Source organism: Notechis scutatus, chromosome 6 (assembly GCF_049901735.1).
Source record: "Notechis scutatus isolate UNSWTSFEM ecotype Mainland chromosome 6, rNotScu1.2, whole genome shotgun sequence".
NCBI classification, from domain to species: Eukaryota; Metazoa; Chordata; class Lepidosauria; order Squamata; family Elapidae; genus Notechis; species Notechis scutatus.
In genome coordinates, this window is record NC_142014.1 from 28,337,465 (window position 1) to 28,355,980 (window position 18,516).

The 18,516-nt window shown below is 43.0% G+C and overlaps 1 protein-coding gene across 1 annotated transcript in view; it reads right to left on the reverse strand.

Moving 5' to 3' along the window:
- Positions 1–1,032: 1,032 nt before the first annotated feature.
- SLC26A3 (solute carrier family 26 member 3) overlaps positions 1,033–18,516 on the reverse strand; it is a 43,367-nt gene continuing 25,883 nt past the window's right edge. Inside the window, exons 12-20 of the mRNA XM_087967797.1 lie at positions 15,934–16,040; positions 13,496–13,565; positions 13,053–13,145; positions 9,839–9,934; positions 8,691–8,924; positions 7,720–7,774; positions 5,592–5,740; positions 4,702–4,767; positions 1,033–1,056 (exon numbers count right to left, since the gene is read on the reverse strand). Coding sequence (XP_087823923.1) covers positions 1,033–1,056; positions 4,702–4,767; positions 5,592–5,740; positions 7,720–7,774; positions 8,691–8,924; positions 9,839–9,934; positions 13,053–13,145; positions 13,496–13,565; positions 15,934–16,040 — 894 coding nt within the window. The remainder of the gene's footprint in view (positions 1,057–4,701; positions 4,768–5,591; positions 5,741–7,719; positions 7,775–8,690; positions 8,925–9,838; positions 9,935–13,052; positions 13,146–13,495; positions 13,566–15,933; positions 16,041–18,516) is intronic.

Sequence of the window (18,516 nt, forward strand, 5' to 3'; positions counted from 1 at the left end):
TGTCAACCCGTGTATAATTAAATTTAAAATATTGTCCAAAACTGTTTACATGAGACTATCGCTTTTGTTTGGGGTGGACTGAGGAGTAAAGAGAAATGATTTGCTTTTTTAAAAAAAAATCTTATTCTGATTATTCTTAAGCAGAGAGTTGGACTAGAAAGACCCTCAAGGTCTCTTCTGTTATTTCTATTTTTTTTTCTATTTCTTCTTTCAGCCGGAAAAATCAGATTTTCTAAGGAGAAAAAGCTTTGATTGTTTCTGAAAATAAGGGCAAAAGTGTAAGTTAAAACAGTCTTTTGCATTGGTCCAATGCATGTTGAAAATCCCCGTATTTATGTTTCATGAAGCACTGAAACAACAGGTTTATATACAAAGGCCTCATTTATTTTTGGTTTTACAGTTGATTAGGCTCATCCAAGTCAATAAACTGGGTGTGATTCTCTTTTAACAACTGTCAGTTGTTGGAAATTTTGATTCCGATTGTGTTTGTAAGTTGAGGACTACAGATAAAGCCTTTTATTTATAGCTGTAGCGTTAAAAAGAAAACTTTTATGGAAGGAATATTTTACACAATGAAATATAAAGTGTTGAAAAATAATAATAAAACATTCTGTAGTATGTAAACAATTTGCAACATGGCAATGTACAATCTTCAAGCTATAAACAGAATTATTTACATATACCGTATACAAGTCTGCGTAGTGTATGAACATACAATAAAATTGATAACTTTGTCTTTTAGTACTACCATACATCGGCGCTCTTGGAGGTCAGGATTTTTATATATTATATAAATGGTTGCCTATGGTGTTGAAGCATCTGTGGAAAGGATAAAATGTGCCAGAAGTCAAGCATGGCGTGCAGCTAAAGTCCCGCCTTCTTTTGTACATACATGTATTTGTATGCAATTTGTGTCCCTTCACCTGTGACATCACTCAATGTGGAGTCATGTTGGAGAATCAACATTTCTCTCTTTAACTTTTTCATGCTCCAGTCTGGTTCTTCGCCAATATATATATATATGTATATATTTTACATTCTTGTTTCTGTTGATTCCTGTGGGAACGAAACAAACATTTGTGTTTTATTTTGGAAGTAAAGTAACAGCAAGCCACTTCCACACCATTGCCCCCAAAAGAGATGGTAACAGATAACAGATAATCAAGAGTTGGAAGGGACCTTGTAGAGGTCATCTAGTCCAACCCCCTGCCCAAGTGGGAGACCCGACACTTTCTGACAGATGGCAGTCCAATCTCTTATTGAAAGCCTCCAATGATGAAGTTCCCACAACTTCTGAAGGCAACTTCTGTTCCATGGGTTGATTGTTCTCCCTGTCAGAAAATTTCTCCTTATTTCCAGGTTGAATCCTTGTTCAGTTTCCATCCATTATTCCTTGTCTGGCTTTAGAAAATAGCTTGACCCCCTCCTCTGTGGCAACCCCTCAAATATTGGAAGACTCCAAAATCCCTCTCACAGTCACTGCTATTGAGCCTGGTTTCACCCAGTCTGTATGTTTACTTTTGGTTTTATTTATTTTTATTTTTTTTGGGGGGGGGGGGGGTAAATGAGGTGGTCATCAGGAGTGGAATTGGATCCAGAAAAAAAACATAAAGGTTGACATTGCCTTACAACAGTTTATTTAGTGACTGTTGGAATTTACAAGGAAAAAAGGGGCTTGGGACTCCTTTTCACACTTAATGACCATTGCAGCATGCCCACGGTCGTATGATCAAAATTCAGATGGCAACTGATTCGTATTGATTACAGTTGCAGAGTGACAAGCGAAAACCAAAGGGGAAAACTCCGATTCAGTTAGTAGCCGTGTTACTAACGGAATAATTGAATAACAGTGTTGGAAGGGACCTTGGAGGTCTTCTAGTCCAACCCCTGCTCAAGCAGGAGACCCAATACCATTCCAGATAAATGGCTGTCCAGAGTCTTTTTAAAAGCCTCTGGTATTGGAGCACCCACAACTTCTAGAGGCAAGTTATTCCACTGGATAATTGTTTTAACTCAGGAAATTCCTCCTTAGTTCTAGGTTGCTTCTCTCCTTGTTTAGTTTCCATCCATTGCTTCTTGTCCTGCCCTCAGGTGCTCTGGAGAATAGCTTGACTCCCTCTTCTTTGGGGCAGCCCCTCAAATACTGGAATACTGCTATCATGTCACCCCCAGTCCTTTTTGTTAGATTAGATATACGGAGTTCCTTAACCATTCATTGTATGGTTTAGCCTCCTGTCCCTAATCCTCTTTCTTGCTCTTCACTGCTCCCTATCCTTGAATTGGTTTTGTGATGACCCAAAGGGGCGTGGCACAAAGGCAACACAGTCACATAAGGAAGAAAAGTCCCTTCAATACCTCCAACTTTGCCCCCAATGTCCAGTTATCTTCGGCTGGAGAAAAAACTCTCCCAAGAACAGTCTTTAAGTGGAGGAAATTCAGTCCAAAAATGAAGTACATATAAACAGTAAATAAAAATCCACACAAACCACGCTGCAGCAATTAACTGGACAGGGCAGGATAAGGAATTGCAGACTTCAAAGGCCAACAAAACACACACAGTTGGGAAGACACCACGAACCCAGATAAGCCTTGACAAACAAAGATAACTCACGGTTTGCTTCCAGTAACTTTGCTACACATAGCTTTCCTTTTTAAACACTCTGTTCCCAGCTGCAGCTAATGAAGGGAATCAGGGCCCTTTCCTCCTCTATAAGCCACGCAACTCATGTTGCTCCCTTCTCTGTTCCTCCTGTGTGCCCTAGGATAAAGAGGGGGTGGGCCTGGATCTTCCTCTGAACTCCCTCTCCCTTGCTCTACCTCTCTCCTGCTCTGCCCAGGCGGACTGTGCCCTTCCCCAGTTTCTTCCACAGCCACCAGAGCCATATTCCCACTCCCTGTCAGCTGCTCGGCTTCCCCCTTGGAATCAGATTCCAACAGGGCCATGACAGGTTCTATGGTGAGCATGGTGAGGCCAGTATTCTACTTGCCAGTTCAATTACTGTTGTGGCTTGTTGGCTGCCAGTCCCTCCAACAGCCAAATTGGAGGAGGAGGCATGGGATTCAGGGTCAGCATCAGGGCAACCTGGAAGCTCCAAGCGGGAAGAGAAAATGGAGCCGTCAGAGAGAGAGAAAGAGAGGTGGAGCCTGGGCCGTCCGTCAGCCCTCAGGTGGAGAGTCAACAGTCTCCAGGTCTGGAGGTGGCTGATGAGGAAGAAGAGGAACAGCTGGGTCCAGTACCTGACATGCGAATGCACAGAAGGCAGAGGAAAGGAGAGCAGTGGAAATCTGTGGGCTGGTCCTTGGGACGGAAGAGCCACCATTGCTAGCAAAGCCCCACCCTAGCTCTGGAAATAAAAGGCAGGTGGTGGAGATGAATAGATGTGGCAGACAGCTATTCATCTTCGGGCCAGATTTGTTAGCTGCGAGAGAAACTACTTGCCGGGGCTGCCAGGACTCCCAATAAAGGAATCTTTTGAGTTCACCTCAGAGGGTTTGTCGTATTTGGGGAGCTGCAACAGAACAATTACTTAACAACTGCAATGATTCATTTAACAACTGTGGCAAGAGAGCAAAATCCACTTCACAGCTGTCTTACTTAGCAACAGCTAAATTGTGGACACCAATGGAGGGCCACCTGCTCTTAGCAATGAGGAATAGGACATTTGCATCAGCATGTTTCAAATGGAAAATATTTGTAATTAGACGTACTTCTGGTTTCTGCTTTCTGCTTTCCTTCCCATCAAAATTCAGACATCCCACCCACCCCCCAGGCCTTCTGGGAGAGCAACTGTGATGACCCAGGGTGGGATACAAAAGCAACAAAGTCATAAAAATAGGTGAAGTCCCTTGAATTCCTTCAACTTGGCCTCCAAGGTGCAATTATCATTGACTGGAGAAAAAACTCTCCCACAAACAGTTGTGAAAAGGAAGAAATTCCATTCAAACTCAAAATACATATAAATTATAAATAGAAAAAAAACCACAAACCACACTGAAGCAATTAATGAGACAAGGCAGGATAAGGGCTTGAAGACGTCCACAAATATCGAAATACACATGCTGGGAAGGACACCAGAACTCAGATAAGAACTGTCAGTCTAGAATTATTTCACGCTTTGCTTCCAGCACTGGCCCATGTGCAGTTTGTCATTTTAAACAGTCCTCACAGCTGCAGCCCATGAAGGGGATCAAGGCCCCTTCCTCCCCCGTAGACCACACCATTCACATTGCTCCCTTCTCCGTTCCTCCCTGCATGCCCTAGGATGAAGAGGGGATGGGCCTGGGTCTTCCTCTGAATGCCCAGCCGGCCTGTGCCCTTCCCCAGTTTCCTCCACAACCTCCAGAACCACACTTCCACTCCCTGTTGGCTGTTCCTCCTCTCCCTCGGAGTCAGATTCTAACAGGGGCATGACAGATACATTCAAGAGTCTCTTGTAGACTCAATTTTATTGATTGTATTCAAGATAGAGAAGAGGGAGTGGTGTGGTGGCCTAGAGGCGGAGCTCTTGCCTCACAATCAGGAGGCTGTGAGTTCCATCCTAGGTAGAGGCAGATATTTCTCTTTCTGGCCACAATGGGAATATATCTGCCGAACAAAACTCCACATTGGTGACAGGAAGAGCGTCCGGCCAGTAAAACATTCTGCTAGGGATTATGGGCTCATTAAAAGATGGTGATTCAAGATGGAGAAGAGAGCCTTACTGTTGGGTCTCGATTGCGCAATCCTCTGCTCGTGTTAATTATATAGTGATTGTTGTTCTGATTATCCTGTAATGGAATAAACATTCTGTTGTTAACAATGGGTTCTCTCATTTTAATTTAAAAGAAAAAACTTTATAGCTAGTTAATCCGATGGCAATCTCAGTTGGACTACCTGTGATGACCCAGGGCAGGGCACAAAAGCAACAAAGTCACAAAAATAGGTAAAGTCCCTTTAATATCTCCAACTTGGCCCCCAATGTCCAGTTATCACCCTCCCAGAGGCTTGAGGAAGGCCTACAGAGCCTGGGGAGGGTGAAAAATGGGCCTCCTGGAAGTTCTGGAAGCCTGGAAATGGCCTCCAGAGGCCGCCATTGTGCAGGAGGCTGACCAGGGCACACCCACCATGGCCATACCCACACAACAACCTGGTAAAGAACCCGGTTGCTGAAATTTTTGAAGGCCACTTCTGCTCTATTATCCCACTGTGGCTCAATATGTTCTTATCCTCACGAACATTCTTGGTTGCAACATCTCAGTCGTCCTTTAAATCAGTGATCCCCAACCTTTCTTATGCCGCGGCCCGGTATCCCCAACCTTTTTTATGGCGCAGCCCGGTACGGCATTAGCTGGGCGCCGCCATCTTTTTGATGAAAAAGTGCTTCCGGTGAGCTTTCTACCCAGAAAAGCTCACCGGAAGCACTTTTTCATCAAAAAGATGGCGGCGCCCATAAACCAGCGCCCGGTAGGACTTGTTCCACAGACCGGTACCGGTCCGCAGACCGGTGGTTGGGGACCCCTGCTTTAAATGATGTTTCTGCTTTTATATTCTGAATATGCATGGTTTTAAATTAAAGCTTTTGAAATATACGTATATGAATGTACAGGCTCACCGTAACAGCTTTGAATTTTGATGAGTGGATTATCACATCCTTCTTCATCAGTATATGTAAAATTGCGTCGTGAATGGTCAGAAAAAATATGGATGGCTTAATTTCCTCATCGAAAAATCCACACCTCTGTAGCTTCTCCAGGAGACCATCTTTTTTTGGGGAGGGGGAGGGTGTAGATTGGGGGAATGAAAGGGAAAAGAAAGGTGGAAGAGGGAGAGAAAGAACCAGAATTACAAGCAGGGGTGGGATTTTACCAGTTCGGACCGGTTCTATAGAACTGGTTGTTATGATTCTACTCAGTTTGGAGAACCAGCAAATTGTGCCCATGGCTGACCCCGCCCCTCTCTGGCCACCCAGTCAGTATTTATCGTGCATGTGCAACATCGTGCGCATGCCCAACATCACTGACTGCATTCTCCCCTGCCCAGTCACTCCTAAAGGTATTTCTTTTCCCTCCTGATGATCAGCTGTGCCGGGATCAGCTGTTCCTTTTTTAAAAAATAAATAAATTTTATTAAGTTTCCAAATTTTAAAAACATAAAATAAAACTTTATACATTGTTGTCAACATCAAGACATCTTTTGCATCTCCTCACATTTTTCAGTATATGTATTTACTTATTACTTTACCATTACATCTTACTCTTACTAAAAATCAATATCTTTTATCCTTACATCTCAATCTTCTCCATGGTATATTTACATATTTACATGTTCCCTCATTCTTTTCCTAATTGACATTTTCTTTTCTTTTTATTTCTAAACCATTCATACCAGACATCCCAGGCCCTATAATAAATGGAATCTTCTCTTTTATTTTCATCGTTAGCCTGTCCATCTCTATACAATCTATTATTTTTTTTATAACCATGCCTTCTGGTGGAACCCTTTTTTCCTTCCAGAGTTGTGCATACAAAATCCTTGCAGCTGTTAATATATGTAACATAATATATCTATCTGTTTTATTGCATTTTTGTGTTATTATACCTAATAAAAAAGTTTCCGGATTAAATTCAATTTTCTGATTCGTGATTTCTTCTATCCATTGTCTAATTGTATTCCAATATTTTTTCACTTCATGTCCACCAGGTATGAAAATAAGTTCCAATGATCAGCTGTGCTGGGATCCCCTTCGCTGTCTTACTGCTTTGCCTACGAGGCTTCCCTGAGCCCCAGGAAGCCAAAAAATAAAATAAAAAAATGGCGGGTGGGGGGTGTACTGCAAAAAAGAAGAAGAAGCCAAGCCCACCCAGTCACATGGCCACGCCGGTTGTTAAAGATTTTGAATCCCACCCCTGATTACAAGCCTAGAAAATGATGTAGCTAATTCTTAAACAGGCACTCTTTGACTTAACAACCGTTCATTCAGCGGCCTCTGGAATTTACGAATGGCACTGAAAAAAGGGACTTATGACCGTTTTTCACACTTACGACCAGTCCAGCATCCCCCTGGTCATCTGATCAAAATTCAGATGCTTGGCAACTGACTCATATTTATGATGTTTGCTGTGTCACATGATGCCCTTTTGCGACCTAACCAGCAAAGTCAGTGGGGAAGGCAGATTCGCTTAACAGTCATGTTACTAAGTTAACAGCGGGTGCAAGAAAGGCCTAAAACTCACTTAACAACCTGTTCTATTTAGCAACAGACATTTTGTACTCAGCTGGGGTCATAAGTGGAGCGTATCTTTATCATTTAATTTGTTCCACGTATTTACTTTTGGATTCAGTATCTCATTTTCAGGAGTACGGTGATTTACTTTTTTTAAAAAACAGTTTTTTAAACACACACACACACACATATACAGCACACACACACACACACACACACACACACACACACACAGTATTGTTTTACATGGGCATCTGTACCATTTCCTTTTAATGAGACCATAATCCCTTGCGGGGCGGAGTCGGGGCAACTGAATGGAGCTGAGTGTTTTATTGGCCAGGTGCCCTTCCTGTCACTGATACGGAGTTATATTCAGCAGATATATTCTCAATGTGAGAAAAATATCTGCTTCTATCTATGTTCCTGATGGCGAGGTGAGAGCTCCACCTCTAGGCCACCGCACCACTCACGTGGGCATCTGTATGGGGGTCATAAAGCCAATAAGAAAGAGCCTTACCATATGCGCCCACAATATAGACTTCAACATCAACCCAGATAAATTCTCTCAAAGTCTGTTAAAAAGAAGAAAGGGTGATATTTAACTCCAGGCAGACAAAGGCGTATACAGTAATTTAGAATACGATAATAACTTGGAATCATAATATATAAATATAATAATAATAACTCAGAATACAATAACTTCAAGAAATAACCTTCCAAGGACAAAAACGAGGGATCTGGTGTTTTGGAGTAGGAGAAATTCTGCATGCTGAAGGACCACTGTATATGGAAACTAAACATTTCCATACGGTATATCCATACAAAACAAATGTTTTTTTTCCTCACACACAGGTAGTCCTTGACTTACGACCAAAATGGAGCCCAACATTTCGGTTGCTAAGCGAAACATTTGTCCAGGGAGTCTTGCCCAGTGGTGGGATTCAAATTTTTTTTTACTACCAGTTCTATGGGTGTGGCTTGGTGAGCGTGGTGCTCCCTGTTTGGTGATCCTACCACTGGCTGGCCCCGCCCTTCACCCACCCCTCCAGTCACTCCTCGCTTGGCCTGAGAAGGTAAAACACACACACACACAAAAACAGAAATGAGAGGGAGGGAGGAGGACACAGAGAGAGAGAGAGAGAGAGAGAGAGAGAAAGAGACCCATTTCCTACAGAAAACACCGGGAGCCACAAAACCTGGGTAGGCATGGTGGTGTGTGTGTGTGTCATGTGACTGGGTGGGAGTGGTGTTGAGTTGGCCACGCCCACCCAGGTTTTGTGGCTCCCAGTGTTTTGTTTTCTGTGGGAAATGGGTCCAAATGGCTGAGTGTTTTAGGTTGTAGGCCCCTGGCCTAGAGAAAGAACTATCTTCTGCTACCTAGAATCTGCCCACAGCCTCCTGATCGTGAGGTGAGAGCTCTACCACTAGGCTACCACACCGCTCTCTTGCCACGAAGTCTATATGTATATTAGGTAGAAATTTTTTTACCTCTCCGACGATCCTCATGGCTGAAACGTCAAGAAACGATACCGCTGAAAAATCAAGAATGATGCTATGAATATCAATCCTTGGAACTTTGATGTTGGGAGGCAGGCTTGCGTTCCAGTCGATCTGAATGGGAAAATCCTTGGTATTGATGGGTTGATTCAGTTCTTCGATCTTGTTGTTGTCCAGCTCTTCCTCCGAATCCGTCACACTAGTGACAGTACAGAGAAAACCTTTCTGAATGGAAGAAAAAGAGAAAGAAGGAAAATGTTCAGAATGCTCCTTAACCCTGAAAAAAGAGAAAATCGGAACATTTGACCTGCCAGTTTAGAAATTTAACTGTCTGGTTTGGTTCTGCAACCCAGTAGGACAGACACAGACTTCAGAGGACAATTAGGACTGCAGAAAAAACAATGGCTACCAACCTGCCTTCCATGGAGGACTTGTATTCTGCACGACTCAAAAAGAGGGCTGTGAAAATATCTACAGACCCCTCACATCCCGGACATAAACTGTTTCAACTGCTTCCCTTAAAACGACACTTATAGAGCCCTGCACACCAGAACAACTAGACACAAGGACAGTTTTTTCCCCAAACGCCATCACTCTGCTAAACAAATAATTCCCTCAACACTGTCCAACTATTTACAAAGTCTGCACTACTATTACTATTAATTTTCTCATCACTCCTTATCGCCCATCCCCTCCCACTTGTGACTGTATGACTGTAACTTTGTCGCTTGTATCCTTACAATTTGTATATTGACTGTTTCCTGGTATGATTTGATGCCTAATTGTACCCTATGACTATTATTAAATGTTGTACCTGATGATTCTTGACTCTTGACGAATGTATCTTTTCTTTTATGTACACTGAGAGTCTATGCACCAAAGACAAGTTCCTTGTGTGTCCTATCACACTTGGCCAATAAAGAATTCTATTCTATTCTATTCTATTCTATTCTATTCTATTCTATTTTCTATTCTATTCCGTTCCGTTATTCCGTTCCGTTCCGTTCTATTCTATTCTCTGTTCTACTCTACTCTACTCTATTCTATTCAAGGTAAGTTGCTTCCTTGTATGTAAAGAAAATGTATGTAAAAAGATCGATCATAATTTTCCTGCTATTTAATTAATTCAAGATTCTTACCGGTGTTTGTTGTAGCTCTCCTTTCTTTAACATCTTCTTCATTTTCTTTAGAGCTTTGTTGCGTTTCTGTAACACCCTCAGCGGCTTAAAACCAACCTGAAATATGGTATCATTGTTTTAGCAGATATTTGATTATTTTTTTAAAAAAATCCTCCTATTACTGTGATGGCAAACCTATGGCGTGAGTGGCAGAAGTGGCACACAGAGCCCTCTCTCTGGACACGCGAGTCGTCGCCCCAGCTCTGTTCTGCTGCGCATGCGCCTCCTGTCGGCTAGCTGGTCTTCAGGTCTCTTCTGGGGGGGCAGGACGTTCACGGGCGCCGCGTATGCATGCGCGGCGAGTGAGGCACACACACAGGGGTCACACGTGCATACACGGAAGCAGGGCGCATGTGTGGGAGGATCGCGCACGCCTGTACGGGGCATGACATGCATGCTTGGGGGTCACACACGCATTCAATAGGGGCATGGGGGTGTCACATGCACATTTGCAGAGGGGCGCATGCATTTTGGGGGTGTGCGTGTGCATGTTTTGGGCACTTGGTGCCAAAAAGTTTAGCCAACACTGTCCTAGAATATGCTAAGTATCTTTTCAAGTGGAGAAGATGGACTTGATTTAAATTAGATTCTAGTTATAAGTTTAATTGCCCTGGGTGTCATCGACTTATGATCACAACTGAGCCCAAACATTCTGTCGCTAAGTGAGGCAGTTTTTTTTAAAGAGTTTTTATTTTTTTTAAAAAAAACCATACACATACAAAACATAAAACCAGAAAACAATCTTCCATTTTATATACATACAGTGTGTCAGTTGGTTACGAATCTTTTGTGCTATCCTTTTGTAGTCATTTACTCACAGTTTATATCAATTTTCACATTGTCAAACTAACATATGCTTATATATTTATCAGTTATTAATCATCCATGACTAAACTATTTATTCCATCATTTTATATGATATTCCAAATTTTATCTTAAAATTTATGTTATAATTTCAACCAATGGTTATATATGTCTATATTATGTTTTATATCAGTCTATTAAATTTCTATCACAGAATTGCCTAGTCTATTACATTACCATGTCTTTTTATCCAACCATTGATAAAACAAATCCCATATCATGTAAAATTGTTTATCTTCTTGTTCTCTCTAAGTGAGGCAGTTTTGAAGTGGGTTCTGCCCTTTCTGGCCACAGTCGTTAGGTGAATTACTGCCCTTGTTAAGCAAATATCAAGGTTGTTTGGTGAATCTGGCTTCCCCATTGAGTTTGCTTGTCAGAAGGTCACAAAAGGGGATCACATGACCCCAAGACATTGCGGCCATCATAAATACGAGTCAGCTGTCAAGCGGCTGAATTTTGACCCCGGGACACTGCAACCGTCATAAAGTATGAGTCAGTTGCCAAGCATCTGGATTTTGATCATGCAACCTCAGGGATGTGCAACAGTCGTAAGTGTGAAAAACGTCATAAGACAGTTTTTTCTCAGTGCTGTTGTACCTTTGAATGGTCACTATATGAACTGTTGTAAATCGAGGACTACCTGTATAGCAATCTTAGATCTCTTTCTTTGACCTTTTGAATACTCTTAGCAAACATTCACACCTCAGCATTTGAAATCATTCTTAAGGAAAAACAAAGTAGAATTTTTGGGAGACACACATGTGTTTTCATAGATTTTCACGGGTACAGGTATGCAGGTCTTGGCGTGTTTGGGTCTTTTCCTGTGTAAGATTGAGAGCATCTGGGCAACATTTCGACGAGGTCCCACTCGCCATCTTCACACACACACACACACACACACACACACATATATGTGTGTGTGTGTGTGTGCATATATATACATACATATATACGGATCTTTGGTTATTCGGGTTTTCTCCCGCGTAAAATTGGAAGTACCGTATTTATCGGCGTATAACACGCACTTTTTTCCCCCTGAAAATAGGGGGCAAATGATGTATGCGTGTTATACGCCGATATAATGTTAAGAAGCCTTCGGTGAATGCTGCTGGGATCGGGGATCAAGGACACAAATGAAAGAAGGGGAGGGAGGAAGCAACCGAAGCCTGTCCTTCTCTCTGGGTCAGCTCTCTCAGTCGCTCTCTCGCTCCTCCACCAGCACAGGAAGAAACTGCTTCAAAGAAGCCGGGGGGGGGGCTTTTCCTGTCGCCGAAGCGCCCGTTTCTCCCCCACCCCCACCCCGTCCGCCCGCCCGCCCGCGGGGTTCAACCCAGTGCTCCGTTCTGCCTGCCTGCCTGCCTTCGTTAATGGTTGAATCGGAACAGCTTCGGCTGAGTAAAAGAGGCGAATAGTTATTATTCTCAGCCGAAGCTGCTCCCAAACAACCAGAAACTAAGGCAGGCAGGCAGGCAGGCAGAACGGGACACTGTGGATTGAAGCGCCGCGCGGGTGGGAGTGGGGGTGAAATTTCCCTCTTAAAATGAAGATGCGTGTTATACGCCTGTGCGTGTTATACGCCGATAAATACGGTATCTGGCGACGTTTGATGAAGTCTCATTCATCATCTTCAGGCTTGTGTCTTTGGCTTTGTGCTTCTCGGAGTAATGTGAGCTTGCAGCTGCTTCTTCCTTTTAACTGCTAGTGGGGGTGTGATTTGATTGGGTGGGGGCTTGGCTGTGTTCTGATTGGGTGGGGTGTGTTCTCATTGGTTGGGAGTTTGGCCCAACCAATGAGAACACACCCCACCCAATCAGAGCACAGCCAAGCCCCACCCAATCAAATCACACCCCACTAGCAGTTAAAAGGAAGAAGCAGCTGCAAGCTCACATTACTCCGAGAAGCACAAAGCCGAAGACACAAGCCTGAAGATAATGAATGAAACTTCATCGAAACGTTGCCTAGATACTTCCAATTTTACGCGGGAGAAAACTCGAATAACCAAAGATCCACATACAAATACCCGCGAGAACCTCAGAAAACATACATATATACAGTATATGTGTATGTATGTATGTATATATGTATGTATGTATGTATGTATATATGTATATATGTATGTATGTATGTATGTATGTATATATGTATATATATTTATGTATGTATGTATATATGTATATATGTATGTATGTATGTATGTATGTATGTATTTATGTATGTATGTATATATGTATATATGTATATATGTATATATAAATTTACAAGTTTTATGGGAAGTCATTTCTGTTAAAATTATGGCTTACGAAATGCTTACCGCAGCAGTCAATTTTTCCTTGAAGAAATCAACATTGGCAAAGAAGATCGGAGACGGGCACCTGAAAATTTTCACTCCTTCCAGCTCATATATCTAGACAGAAAAAATATCCCTCGTTAATTTTTTGTGACACTCCGCTGCAAAAATTGTGCATGTTAAATTACTCCAATTTCCACCCCCCTGTCGTTTAATGACTCCCATAATGCCTTGCGGGGTGGAGTCGGAGCAAATGAATGGAGCCTAGTGTTTACTGGCCGGATGCCCTTCCTGTCACCAGAGTGGGGTTTTGTTCAGCAGATATATTCTCAGTGTGCCCAGAGAGTGAAATATCAGCCTCTACCTAGAATCGAACTCGCAGCCTCCTGATTGTGAGACGAGAGCTCCACCTCTAGCCCCTCGCACCACTTGTGTTAAATTACTCCAATACAAAGTCAAATTCTTACATCTGAGTAGTCTTTTCTGTTTCTGTAGATATCATTCCTTCCAATGTTAGCCAAAAGTATGCATTTTGGACTGAAAAGAGAAGAGGCAAATGAGCTGATTAATGCAGAATAAATGGGACCAACTGTTATTCTTATAGTGATGTGGACCTTTGCTTATATCTGTATTTATCCCTTAAGCTTCAGTCTCGTTTAGAATGTGGGAATATTCTTTGCTGGATTCAAATTGCTGCCTTCCAGCAAATAGAGAGAGACAGAGAGAGAGTTGTTAAATCTTGGTAACAGGTCAATTACAACATTGACATTCTGTAGGCAATTTCTAGCAGTCTCCCTGGTTTGTAATGGATTTTTTGCTGGAAAAAAACATTAATTTCTGGCCTCCCCCCCAAAAGAAGAAGCAATCAATGACCACAGAATATTGCAAATGGCCATAAATGTGAGCCAGTTTGCTAAGCAGCCCAAATGCAACCGGGGACTGTTTGTAACTGTCTGGATTCCGGCAGTTACCCCCATTTAAATCATGAGTCTTGAGCCAAACTTCCAAAACTTCAAAAGGATTTATTGGGAGTTAACATGCCGGCACTGCCTGGGTGTAGCTGACTCTGAGGCACATAATTCATTATTATCTTTGACCCTGATTTTCCCCCACCCCCTGGGTGTATTATAATTCATATTCTCCAATGGGACACCTTCATAGCCAAGAGTCATCAATCATGCTCTCCAATTAGAATTTTCTGCAGCAGAAACTTCAGTCACCTAGTTACTATCTCTGAAAACATTTATGGAATGCACTTTCGGTTTTGCAAGCTGCCGCACTGCTCCCCCCTTCACTTTCTGTTGGCAACTCTAAAAAAGACCTGAGAAATATTTTAGGAGTTGACAGTAAGAACTTTTAAATCTAAATCATAAGTACTTTTAGGGGGGAATCTGTGTTAACCTTGAACGGTTGCTAAGCAATCGTTCATTGAACGAGGATTACTTGTACCAAGTACAAAAGAAGGCAGGCTTGGTACACCATGGTAGCACCACGAGGGATACCTCCTTAGAGACACTATAGCTGTGATGGCGACATGCACGCCGTCGCCAGCTGCTCTTCTGGTTTCTGGTGCGCATGTTTTGGAAAACGGCCTGAAAACAGCCTGAAAAATGGCCTGAAAATGGCCAAAAAACAAGCAAGCATGCACTGGCCAGCTGGTTTTTGGTTTTCCAGCACTCCAACATGCGCACACAGGAGTGGGTTGCTGCGGGTTTGCAAGGGTTCAGGAGAACCCCTAGCTAAGATGTGGTGCAGTTTGTAGCACCCCCAAATCCCACTCCTGGCTGGCCTTGCCCCAGGGGTGGGATTCAAATTTTTGAACAACCAGTTCTGTGGGCGTGGCTTAGTTGGTGGGCATGGCTTGGTGGTCATGTGACTGGGTGGACATGGCTTGGTGGTCATGTGGCTGGCTGGGCGTGGCCAACTCAACATCACTCACATTGAGGCACGCATCTCCTCACCTGGCCTCTCGTGACTGTGGGGATGCTGCAACAGTCGTAAGTGTGAAAAAGGGTCATAAGTCACTTCTTTCAGTGCTTTTGTAACTTTGAATGGTCACTCCACACAAGCAAAGTACCAGCAAAGGAGGGGGAAAAAACTCCAGAGACTTTCCTGAGACAGGAAGTCTAGTCCTGCCAAGAATGTAATAAGGGTTAACGAAGAGGCAGTTTCTGTAAGCAACACCAGAATGTATCCTTCCTGCCTTCCTTACAGGATTAGGCCAGTAATTTCTTGTAACAACCGGTTCTCCGAACTGCTTAGAATGTTAACAACCAGTTCTAGCGAATAGGTGCAAACTGGTAGAATCCCACCCCTGCCCTGCCCACCCCTCCTTTCCCCTCCCAGGAATCACCATTTTGGATGCAGGTAAGTGCAGGGTGCTTACGGAGGCTCGGGAATGGCGAAAAACGAGCTTCCTGGAAGTACAGGGAGGCCAGAAATGGGCCCATTTCCAGCTTCCAGAGAGCCTCCGGAGTCCAGGGAGGCCATTTTCACCCTCCCGGAGGCTCAAGGAAAGCCTCCGGAGCCCGGAGGGAAAAACTGCCCCCCTTCTGGTGCAGGAGGCCAATTAGGCCATGCCCACCATGGCCATGCCCACCCAGCAACTAGGCAGAGAACCCGTAGTTAAAATTTTTGAAGCCCACCCTGCGCACGCATGCATACGCTCCAGTATGGGCACTCAGTGTCCAAAAGGTTCACCATCACTGTACTATAGTGTCATTCCAAGTAGAAATATATGGCATGTGTATTGTTCTGCATATTGTCTGTAGTGTATTTGTGGCCACAAAAAGAAAAAAGGAACATAATGTGGTTGGTAAAAGATTTCACCTCCGTTCAAAATACTTTATATCTTTAATTCGCTTCGGGAAGCTGAGCCGACAAAATGAAATAAGTATTTACTCACAACTGAACCCGGAATACAACCGTCAGCAGCTCAAATCCAAGGCCGGCAGCTAAGCCAAGATCCAGTCCCAGTAGAAGGGCAGCCAGGAAAGTCACAATCCAGATAAGCTAACAAAAAATAAAAATAAAGAAACATTAAAGGAGACACCATTGATATATTTGACTAGAAGCAAAAAGGAGAGAATTATCAGCAAGGGGTTTCTGACCAGCAGTGGGATCCTACCTGTTCCGCTACCATTTCAGTGATCGCATGCAGGTGCATCTGATGTATGCGCTCAGCTTTCCCCACACCAGCTGAGGCCTGCAGCGCCAATCAGCTGAGAGGATAAAGAAGAGAAAAGTGCAGGGGAGGGGTGGGAGGGCCGATCCTGGACTTTTATCTTCTTTCTCCTCTCAGCTGATCTTGGGAGGGTTTTTTTTTACTACCGGTTCAGCTGAACCTGTCCAAACCGGTAGCATACTACCACTGTTGGATGCCTCCAAAACAAGGTTGAGGAAGCTATGCTAAAGCCACATCTCTCTCTCTCTCTCTCTCTCTCTCTCTCTATCTATCTATCTATCTATCTATCTATCTATCTATTATCTATCTATCTATTATCTATCTATTATCTATCTATCTATCTATATCTCTATCTATCTATCATCTATCTATTATCTATCTATCTATCTATCTATTATCTATCTATCTATTATCTATCTATCTCTATCTCTATCTATCATCTATCTATCTATCTATCTATCTATCTATCTATCTATCATCTATCTATCTATCTATCTATCTATCTATCTATCTATCTACATCTCTATCTATTATCTATCTATCTATCTATCTATCTATCTATCATCTATCTATCTATCTATCTATCTATCTATCTATCTCTATCTATTATCTATCTATCTATCTATCTATCTATCATCTATCTATCTATCTATCTATCTATCTATCTATCTATCTATCTACATCTCTATCTATCTATCTATCTATCTATCTATCTATCTATCTACATCTCTATCTATTATCTATCTATCTATCTATCTATCTATCTATCTATCATCTATCTATCTATCTATCTATCTATCTATCTATCTATCTATCTATCTATCTATCTATTATCTATCTATCTATCTATCTATCTATCTATCTATCTATCTATCATCTATCTATCTATCTATCTATCTATCTATCTATCATCTATCTATCTATCTATCTATCTATCTATCTATCTATCTATCTATTATCTATCTATCTATCTATCTATCTATCTATCTATCTATCTATCATCTATCTATCTATCTATCTATCTATCTATCTATCTATCATCTATCTATCTACATCTCTATCTATCTACATCTATCTATCTATCTATCTATCTATCTATCTATCTATCTATCTATCTATTATCTATCTTATCTATCTATCTATCTATCTATCTATCTATCTATCTATCTATCTATCTATCTATTTATTATTTATCTATCTATCTCTCTCTCTATCTTTCTATCATCTATCTATCTATCTATCTGTTATGTCTGGGCATGTGGGCGCAAGAACGGAGACGAGGCATCAAAGAAGTGACTCCAACTCTTTATTAGTGACTTCAGAACAGAGCAAAAGACTTGGGCAGCAGCAGCTCCTTTTATAGAGCTGGCTGCTGTCACAACACCCAATAGTTTGAGTTTGCCGCGCTGGGAGCGTCCAATCAGCGGCGACCTGCTGTCAGCCAATCAGATCAGCCAAAAGCGACCAATCACGATCCGCTATCAGCGGGCCAATCAGAAGTGCAGGTTTACAAACCTGTCGTGGAAGGAAAACTATTAGTATTGCAAGCCAACGAGCTTGCTTAGTTCGGAACACCCCTCCCCCCTAGGTTCCGTCTCAAGGGTGGGGTGATGTATTCTCGCAGGTAGGCAGGTCGTCTCACCTGTCTACCTGATCTGCGTTGCTCTACCAGTCTTTGCCTGGACTCTGGCTCCGGTGGGCTGTTCGTTGAACTCGGTGGCAATGAGGGTCTGGCTTCTCCGCTGGGTGACTCGGGGTTGTCATCTCTACTCCCATCAAGGCTGTCATCCGGATTCTCTGGGTTTGCTGACGCCGCATTGCTGCTTCGTGGAGAGACGACCATCTGCTCCGGCTCATCTTCGGAAGGTGAATATCCTAGGTTTGGTTGCGCTGATTGCTGGGTTTCGAGTACTGGGTCGGATACTAGTTCTTTTCCGGCCCCTTCGATTTCCCTTCCCCCCCAGGTTTGAAGTTCAGGGCTTGTGACGGGGGTAGGTGCCAGTCTGGAGCGTAGTTGGTCGATATGGCGCTTCCACAGTTTCCCATCAGCAGTTTGTAAACAGTAGAAACGGGGCCCCGTAAGTTGAGTTATGGTAGCGGGGACCCACAATGGGTCACTGGAAAAGTTTTTTGCAAAAACTGGGTCACCTACCTTGAACGTGCGATACTTGCTGCTGGAACCCAGGGGCTTTTCCGGCGTATAGGCGGAGTGTAGGCGGTCAAGGTGTGATCGAAGTTTCCTGTCCATCAGGAGTTCGGCTGGGGTTTTGTTCGTGGTGCTGTTTGGAGTAATATGTTGGAGGA